Below are 9,490 nucleotides of genomic sequence, written 5' to 3'. Positions count from 1 at the left end.
GGCTTGGTCCCTGCCTGGCTGTACCAGGACATGCATCAAAACACAGCATATTCTGTTTGTGACACTTTATTGATGCTGAGGGGTGGGGAGGAAACCTAGAAGTGTATGTGGGGCCAAGCAGCCCCAGGGGGGGACAGGGCAGGTGTTGAGTCCTGGCCCCTACTGGACAGGGAAGACAGAGTTGCCACTGAAGGCACAAGGAATGAGCAGCTGCCGGTACTCCAGGGGCAGGTGCCGCTCCACGAGCACGTGCAGGGAGACTTGGTCAGTAACCAGGCCCTGCCTGCAGCAGAGGAGGACAGAGAATGAGAGAATCAGTGCCAGCATTCCCACACCCAGCACCTCCCTGCTTCCATCCGCTTACCTTCGCAACAGCAGCTCCAGGTCCTCTGGCCTCACAGTCTTGCGCCCAGCATGAGCAGCAAATACCTCCAAGTCGTCACAAAGATGCTGGAAGTACTTGTCCAGGCTGCCAGGAAGGTTGGGGTAGGACAGACTGTTCATGATCTGAGGGGCTCCTCTCCCCAACCTAAATGTCAAGGACTCACCACTTCTCCACCATCTCCACAGCCTTCTTCTCCATGGGCATCTTGGCATAGAAGCTAAAGAGTTTTGCATACTGGTTCAGTCCAGCCTTGTAGGGATCTTGACGGGGTCTGGAGCCAGGGATTTGGGGCCTGGGAGGAACCCTGGCCGACAGACGCTTTGGGAGTTCTGAAGGTAACCTGGGGACAAGAAGTGAACAGTTAAGCTAAATGCTGCCTTAAGAGGCCCCTAATCAAAGATAAGTCTTGCTGGCTCCTGCCAAGATTGGGGTCCTTGTGCTCCTTGGCCAGCCTGGGCCTACAGTTACAATCAATTCTGGGGGGCAATGGAGATGCGGGGCTATGTAGAAGCCTGGTCTTTCCCTGGGGCCCTGATGCTTCACAAACTGGACACAATGTCCCTGTCTCACCTCATCATACAAACCACTACTTGCTCAGGCCCATGATCCTCAGGCTTTGGTACAGACAACCCCCCACCACCCCTGCCCCACCCCCAGCCCATTGCTGCCTGTCCCATTCTGCTAATCCTCCTGCAGGAAGCCTTCTCTGACTACTTATTAGCCCAGGTACCTCCCCCTGGCCAGGCTCTTCTAAGCCCCTGCAAGCAGCACCAGGATGACAGATGTGCTCTCAGTGAGCCCTGCCCAGCCCACCTCAGGGTGCTCTACTAGGTAACCTCTGCATACCTACAGGAAGAGTGATAACCTTATGGTGCCCAATGCCAACTTCAGTGCCTGCCCCCTTCTAAGAGGCCTGTATGGAACAGGGTAATGGGATCTTACACTGTAGTGCTTGGTGGTGGAGCTGGCTCAGGAAACTGAAGTCGCCTGGCCCGAAGGAACTCTGGAGTGCTGGGGGCCAATTCTGGACTTGCTGCAGAGGAAGCACAGGGTTATAGGAGGCTCAGGCCTGACTATCTCACCAAATCCTGAAGGCCCACAGCTCGCTTATCCTGTTCTTTGATGGTTCCATTTAGCTCCGGCCAAGCAAGGGGCCCATTCACAGAGTTTCCCTGGCCCAAGACTACCTGTGCCCAGAAACACAAGCCAGCTTAAGTCCCTCCTCCGAGGCCAGGAACACAGCTGTCACTTACCCACCCACTCCCTGATCCCTGCATTAGGCCCCTTACCTGACCTACCAGAGGTGTCTTCATCCTCTGAAGATCCTTCTGGCTCCTCGGCCTCAATAGCCCCCAAAGATCCTGCTGCTTCTGTCACCTCTGTGTGTCCTTCAGGCTCTTCTGCCCTGATGGATCGTTGTTTTTCTGCTGCCTTCTCCACTGCCCTCACACTCATGCTTTCTTCCATACTTTCCTCTGCTTCCTCACCTACTCCATTCTGTAAGTGCTCTACACCGTCTTCTCCGGAGATACTACTGCTGGTGTTTAGAAAGCCCATAGGAAGGGCACCCTCTACCTTTCCTGCCAGAAGCTGGGCTGGTTTCCCAGGATCTGCGTCTAGGGGACAGAATACACACTAGCAAAGCAGTAGGCCAGGGCTGTAGCTCTGAGAAGGGTAAAGATAGAGTAGTAAAACCCAGCCTAGCCCATCAAGGAGGGAAGAAGGCCAGAGGCAGCACCAGGGTACTGGTTTGGAGTGTCCCGGCCCAACAATGACTTTGCTATTGGATGAACAGATCAATAGCCCTCTAAAGGGACTTGGGGGAGGGGGAAGGGCACACCTATGGGCCTGAGGAGGAAAAACCACCAATGCCAATTCTTGCTCAAGCTAGGCTTGACTCCAGGTCGCATGCCCCACATACTCACGGTTGTTCTGAAGTCCAGGCCCACTGCTCCGTGTCCTGCGACTGGCAGCCCCCTCCACATCTTTGGCCTCAGAGTGAGAAGGGCAAGGCAGGGAGTGGTATACACTGGGGGAATGGCCAGCCAAGGGCTGGGAGAAGGGCTGGGTGTCCTCCAACACTATGTCCGTTGGTACAGTAGCAACAGGGGTTCTGAGGCTCTCACCTGGAAATCGAAGGCCAGGTGGCACTCAGAATTTTGCCCACCTGCTGCTACCCAGTCACCAGGGCCTAAGTAGTAGGTTTATGAGTCTGCCCAAGTGGCCCTCAGAAAGAGAAGATTACCTAGCACTCAGCTTAATCTCCCTTCCACAGCTCTCCTTGCTTCCCTCCCTTCTCCTCAGCCTGGCATCCTCAGGCTCCAGAGCTTGCCCTACTCAAACTGCTCACCCATGCCTCCATTCTCCACTTCTCACTCAGGTCCCTCTGCCAGAAACCCTTCTCTTGCCGTGATGAACTTCATTTGTTTTCTGGAATCAGGCTCCCAGGTCAGCTCTGACTGACCAGCTGATCCTGAAACTTAGCCCTTTTCAATCTTCCAATAAGCTCCAGCCACTATATCACACCCCTTTCCTACCCTCAGTCCTGTAGCTCTTCAAGGATACAGGGTTCTGGAAGATACTGAGGGACTAAGACTGGACCCACAAGATAAGAGGCAACTTGTGGAAAGAAAGCAGGAAGTCCTCCTAGATCTACTGGCCAGGATTGTTCACCATTCCTGACACAAAGAAGAGAGAAGCAACCTTGGACTCAACAGCACCTCCCATCAATCATGGGGTGGAAGCTTTCCCCATCAACTAGAAGAGGAAAATCTCAACCTTACCTGGAGGAGCCACAGCCAGGGAAGTATCTCGCAGATCCTGCAAAAATGTATGCACATCTACCACTCGGCGAGTAGGAGGTCTGCGAGCCAAACCAGGCCTCTTCACTGATTGTGGCTGGAGAGGCATGGCAAAGGTCAAGTTGAGAGAGCTGACGGGAGGGATAAGGCACAAAGGAAAGTCAGGTACCTGAAGCCTAACCCCTTCCCCCACCCAAGAAATTCCCCCAGCTCCCCTGGTGCTCTCATCTCTTAGAACAGCCACCATGCTGTGAGCATGGAGTAGTATGGTCAGATTCCCTCCTAGTCAGCACCTCCTTTCCCAAGCCTCTCTCCCACCAATTCCCAGAATAAATAGGCAACAGCACCTGGTGAGGGAAGAGGCATCAGCATTCTCACGAGGCTCTACAGAAGATGTAAAAACAAATCATAATAAGTTACCAGGCCTCTCAGGCCTCCTCAGTCTCTGCAGAGGACAGAGAGGGTGGTCACAGGTGTTGTCCAGGACCTCACCTTGGGAAAGATGCCCCCAGTCCATTCCTTGCTGAAACTCTGACAACCTCAGCCTCTGCTTCCTTCTGCCAGGAGCCAGCAGACCTGGAGCCAGGGTTGTGCAGGGCTCAAGTTCAGGAAGTTGCAGCTCCAGACTACAAGGATGGAGCTTATCTCAGACAGACTAGGACACCCAATTCTGGCTCTTGGGGCCCCCAAGAGACTCCCTGACCAATAATGCCCCCAACAGCCCAGTTCAAGGGGGGAATTTACTGTACCTGCCCCGACTGCTTTCCCGTCTGGAAGGCTGGACCACCTGTGGTGATGGCACCGGCTTCACCACTGCCTCTGGCATCACAATGGAAGATTCTGGAGCTGTAGAAATAGCAAGGAGAGGACTTCCCAGGTGGTTCAGTGGGTAAGAATCCGCCTGCCAATGCAGGGGACACAGGTTCAATCTCTGGTCCGGGAAGATTCCACATGCTGTGCAGCAACTAACCCTGAGTGGCACAACTACTGAAGCCCGTGCACCCTAGAGCCTGTGCGCTGCAATAAGAGAAGCCACTGCAATGGGAAACCCACTCACTGCAATGAGGAGTAGCCTGCGCTTGCTGCAACTAGAGAAAGCCCACACGCAGCAAATAAGACTCAGTGCAACCAAAAATAAAGAAACAGCAAAGAGAACATGAAGCTGACAGGGCAGGCTACCCTAAATGAGGGATACCATGGGGCTGCAGCCTGATTCTCACTGCAGGCCAGTGCTTGCTCACCAGTTAGTATGATGTTCTTCAACAGAGTCCGGGGTGTCTGTTCCTCCAGGTGTCCACTGGCTTGAACACGGGCCAGTCTGTCAACAGACTTTGGGGAAAAGCACCAAGCAATCAGTCTGTTCTTTTGCCTTGAGAGTCCCTCCAGGTGGGCTCCAGAGCAGAGCTAGAACTCAAGGGCCCCCTGAAGGCAACCAGAGCCCTGTAGTGGTCAGTGGGTAGGGCACTTACCCTGGCTGTATGAGAATGACGCCTGGCAGTCATCTTTGTTTGACTCCTCAGCCTCCTAGAGGAAGGTGTTTCAAGCAGGTCTCTCTGGGCACTGTGTAAAGACCAGCAACTGTGAGAATTATGTAGGAAAGGGGAACAAGAGGAATTAGAGACGTGACTTCCCTGGTGGCTCAGACGGTAAAAGCGTCTGCCCACAATGCGGGAGACCTGGGTTCGATCCCTGGATCAGGAAGATCCCCTGGAGAAGGAAATGGCAACCCACTCCAGTACTCTTCCCTGAAAAATCCCATGGACGGAGGAGCCTGGTAGGCTATACAGTCCATGGGGTCGCAAAGAGTCAGACACGACTGAGTGACTTCAATACACTACTACTTCATCTAGGATCTTGGCTGAAGTCTTCTACCCTCAGGGACAAGGACCCAGAAACCACTTGCCCCTCCCATATCCCTGTTCCCAGTCCTGTGTCAATAGGGTTGTGGATGAAAGGGAGCCGGAGAAGAATGGGAAGAGACAGGAAATATGACGACCCAGTCAGAGAGAAGGGCTGAGGAAAACTTCACAGAGGTGACTTTGGCTGAATCAGGGGTTAGCCACACTGATAAGCGGAACAACTGGAAAAGTATCCGTTCTAGACATTAAAACAAACCAAGGATATTTAAAAAATGTTTAAACCTCTTAAGTATTCTTCAGGGTAGGATAGCAACCTCCACATGGGTCACTCTAGCCCTAGTCTTTTCAGTTCAATCCCCTCTCGGATTCCAGAACTACATAAATGTTCCTATGGCACAACTCTCACCTCGTCATTCATAGGTGTAAAACCTATAGTGAATGGCTTCTCATTGTCTAGAAAGGAGCTGCAGCGCCCCAGAATATCAGCAGACGCCATCTTCCACACCCTCTGCACCATGAGCTCACCACCGCCCTCACCCACTGACACTCCCACCACGTCCGGCCAAATTCCCTGCTCCCCAGCAAAGCATCGTTCCAGTTCCTGCCTCCCGACTGCTACCCAGGCTGTCCTCTCCAACTCCTTCCCCATCTTTCAGCTGGGAAGGAACCGCCTGGGAGGCAGTTCAGGGCAGATGCCTGGACAGCTCTGGAAAACTGGCCTAGAGATCAGAGCAGAAGTTCAGATTCTGAGCAAATATCCTTCGCTTCCAAAAGCGCCCCCGCCCCCAATGACGCCTGCATAATTGAGTTCTGAGGTCCTGAGCGGCCTGGAGGCTCAGGGGTCGGGGCACAAACAGATGATCCGAGCCCAGCGGGGAGAAAGGAGCCTGGTCTGAGTCCTGGGCTCTGCTCTTCTCCGGAACTGTTTCCCTCTCCAAACTGAGTCAGCGCGGGAACACATCTCCCAGGGCCTCTGGTTGCTCTTGTGCTGGGGCAGCGCCCTCACATACCCAGACCGAGTACTCCGGGGTCGCCGCGGTGTGCGCGGGTCCGCTGTATCCAGCACCCGCCGTAGCAGTGTGCGTGTCGTAGGCTCGCTGTCAGGGCTGGAGTTGTCTGCCATCGCCTCAGTTGCCCAGTTTCCCAACGGCTTGGGTAGACACAGCCGTCGCCTTCCTGCCGCCACATTTAAGCCAACTCTCGCGATGCTTGCGAATTAGATCAACTCTCGTGAGGGAGCCGCATAGCCCCATGGGAATTGCAGTTCTAGTCCTGCAGCGACCTTCTCTTGGTGTGTACAGCGGTGGTTGCAAACTGGTTTTGCAGGCATCCTTACCTTGTGTGTTGTGTTCAATTGCTCAGTCGTGTCCGACTCTTAGCGACCCTGTGGACTGTAGGCCGCCAGACTCCTCTGTCCGTAGAATTTTCCTGGCAAAAATACTGGAGTGGGTTGCAATTTCCTCCTACAGGGGATCTTCCCAACCCAGGGATCGAAACTGCGTCTCCTGTATCTCCTGCATTGCAGGTAGATTCCTTCCCACTAAGCCACTGGGGAAGCCCCATCCTTAAGCCTGGGCAAATATGGGCAACCGTTCGAAACCTCGGTTTCCTTACCTGTAAGATGAGGGTGATACCCACCTAATAAGGGTGTGCGTGTATGTGTGTAATGACTCAAAGAGATAATGTTTAACTCAGGATCTGACACATAATAAGCCAGGCCACCACAAAAATAGCAGCTACTATTGTTAGAATGTCTCTCATTCTCATCTCCCTCTCTGAAGATGAGGAGAGACACATTTGGGCCACTAAAAAATTACTGTATTCTATATGTGACCTCGTCAAATTTGCATTTGCCGACCAATGTGTCTATATCTATCACAATAGATCAGTTTTCAGGCTAGGAGGCTAGTGAGCTGTTTGTGATCCAGCAGAGATGATAAAATTTCCAAACACAACCAATTTTGAGATGAATTCCGGCTCTCAAAAGTTCTGTTAATATTGGAGTCTCTGTTACCATATTTTCACCAATTGATAGCCCCATTGCTCACCTTTCTCAAGTTTTAGTGGGAACTGAAGTAGAACTTGAGTTATATATTTCCTGTGGAGTTTTCCTTCATGATCCTAAATTGAGTTTGAAGTATCAGATACTGAAAACAGGCATGGGCACATTTGTGTTTGTTTTTAAATAGAGATTAAAGAAAATATAAGATTTTTGCATCTCAAAATAAGAGAACTGCGGAGGAAAATCATATCAATATTCCCTGTGAAGGAAAGTTACACGGATCAAAATAGCCTGGAGTTAAAACTCCCCTCCAGGTCCTCCCCACCATTCTATACAGAATAAAGAACTTTCTCCCCCAAAGAAAGGAATGGGCATTAAGATTGATTACGTTCAGCTCCCAGCCGATCCCAGTCTCTGCCAGCTGGTCTCAGGAATTCCTTACCCCAGTTGTTGAAAGCTAACTAATCAAAAATAATCATGAGGAAAAACAGACCCCCTCAAAATGATGTATCTCCACATATATATGTTTTATACTCTCTTCTTGGCTTAGCGCAGCCGTCTACTAATCTGACTGCTGCCCCTTCTCGTCTCATTAAAGGTGATCTGTTCCTGTAAAGTGCCGGTCTTGCTTTTTTTCCCGAACTTCGCCTTCTCTAACTCCCTTAATTTACATCCTGTCATTTAGATCTGACCTCTATGATGGCTTCCCTTGTGGCTCAACCAGCAGAGAATCCACCCGCAATGCGGGAGACCTGGGTTTGATCCCTGGGCTGGGAAGATGCCCTGCAGAAGGAAAAGGCTACCCACTCCAGTATTCTGGCCTGGAGAATTCCACGGACTGTACAGTCCATGGGGTCACCAAAAGTCGAACACAACTGAGCAACTTTCACTTTCACTTTCTGAGTTACCTGACTTAATTTGCTAGCCCTTTGCAGGCACTTTTCCACCATCACTATCAACTTAAGTACAATATTTATTTATTATTTGTAAAGTCTTGAACTGGATTATACACGGTTTTCACATAAAAACCTTTTCAAAACAATTGGAGAACAAGCTTACTTTGGCATAGTATTGTTTGCATAGATTGTCCTTACTGTGTTTCCATGATTGATTAAACTTTATACTTGTGTGTGTGTGTTAGTCACTCAGTCATGTCGGACTCTTTGTGATCCCATAGGATGTAGCCCACCAGGCTCCTCTGTCCATGGGATTTCCCAGGAAAGAATACTAGAGTGGGTTGCTATTTCCTTCTCCAGGGGATCTTCCCGACCCAGGGATCGAACTGGAGTTTCCTGCATTGCAGGCAGACTCTTCACCATCTGAGCCATGAGGAAAACCTTGTGGCTTTATATTTATTACTTGTCAAAAAAGAAAAAGGGGGAATTCCCTGGCAATTCAATGGTTAGGACTCCATGCTCTCATTGCTGAGGGCCTAGGTTTAATCCCTGTTTCAGGAACTGAAATCCCACAAGCAATGTGGCACGGCCAAAAAACAAACAAATAAAAAAAAAACCCCAAAACTAACAAACAAAAAAACTAGGTTCATGGGACCAGACCATGTGAGGTCTTAACAGGTTCTGCAAAGGAGTTTGAACAATATTCTAAAGGCAACAGGCCGCTGGAGGGATTTAAGCAGATGTATTACATAATCATATTTTCTCTGGCAATGATGTGAAGAACAGATTGCAGGGGAGGCAAGATTGGAAGTAGGGAGACATGTGACAAAAGTTCTTGCCTTTCTCCCGAGGTGACAAGATAAAAGGTGGCCAGGGCAGTGAGGGTAGAGAGAAAACCATGCATTGCATTCTAGATATTTTTTTCAGTGTAGAGTACTATGTAGATTAGAAATCATTTTATGTACTAGATGGTAGAGTTCTATAAAGCATAATCTTCAGTGTTCTGTACACAAAGAAATGATATCAATTTGACCTCTCACCAACTTTTTTTGAGTAAGGTAGGTCTTGAGACTGGTAGGAGTAGAACTGTATGACAATGAAAATATATAACAATACAATGATCTTTTGCTGAGTTTTATCTTTACTGCACACATTTTATAAACATTCAAACATATAACAAAGTGTGTATTCATGTTTTAATAGCTGTATAAATGATTCACCCAAATGAATCCACATGTTTCAGCATGAACTACACGTACTAGAGAATGCATTTCTGAATCTAAATTGGTTCAAGCTGTGGACCGCAATAGCACTGGCCAGGAGGGATGGTTCTGTGGAATCCACACAAATAACAAAGGATCACATTGGTTGTAAACAGAAATGCAATGGTAATGTTTGGGTGTTGGGACCAGAAAAATAGTTCTTCCCCCCTTCCCCACTGTCCTGTATGCTTCTAGAACATTTTATGTATGGGTTTGACAATAAATAACAAACTTTAAAAAAAGTAACAGTTAACTTGGAGTGCTATTGTTCTCTTCTGCAGTTAA

The 9,490-nt window shown here is 49.8% G+C and overlaps 1 protein-coding gene across 5 annotated transcripts; it reads right to left on the bottom strand.

The window, feature by feature from the left end:
* Window positions 1-50: 50 nt before the first annotated feature.
* CENPT (centromere protein T) lies at window positions 51-6,252 on the bottom strand. Of its 5 annotated transcripts, none has more exons than XM_081513052.1 (13): window positions 6,056-6,252; window positions 4,656-4,746; window positions 4,428-4,515; window positions 3,936-4,032; window positions 3,679-3,812; window positions 3,534-3,570; window positions 3,169-3,317; window positions 2,311-2,511; window positions 1,675-2,001; window positions 1,328-1,418; window positions 549-725; window positions 365-469; window positions 51-283 (listed from the first exon to the last, which is right to left on the bottom strand). In XM_081513052.1, exons 1-13 carry the CDS (start codon window positions 6,166-6,168, stop codon window positions 160-162), a joined length of 1,734 nt encoding a protein of 577 aa, XP_081369178.1. In that variant the 5' UTR covers window positions 6,169-6,252; the 3' UTR covers window positions 51-159. The 5 variants fall into 5 exon arrangements, with proteins under 5 accessions (XP_081369178.1, XP_081369180.1, XP_081369179.1 ...); XM_081513054.1 differs by having other exon boundaries at window positions 1,684-2,001; XM_081513053.1 differs by having other exon boundaries at window positions 1,675-1,995.
* Window positions 6,253-9,490: the final 3,238 nt, after the last annotated feature.

The sequence above is a fragment of the Giraffa tippelskirchi genome, chromosome 7 (assembly GCF_054371585.1).
Source record: "Giraffa tippelskirchi isolate mGirTip1 chromosome 7, T2T-mGirTip1v1.2.pri, whole genome shotgun sequence".
Taxonomy (NCBI): domain Eukaryota; kingdom Metazoa; phylum Chordata; class Mammalia; order Artiodactyla; family Giraffidae; genus Giraffa; species Giraffa tippelskirchi.
The sequence above is the reverse complement of the archived record's forward strand: the minus strand, read 5'-3'. Positions and strand labels throughout refer to the sequence as shown.

Coding starts and splice junctions, on each gene's coding strand:
- CENPT (XM_081513052.1), bottom strand. CDS start 6,168: ATGGCAGACAACTCCAGCCCTGACAGCGAGCCTACGACACGCACACTG. Junction 3,813..3,935: donor CGGGAAAGCAGTCGGGGCAG/GTACAGTAAATT, acceptor CCATCCTTGTAG/TCTGGAGCTGCAACTTCCTG. Junction 284..364: donor CTGGAGCTGCTGTTGCGAAG/GTAAGCGGATGG, acceptor CCTCTGCTGCAG/GCAGGGCCTGGTTACTGACC.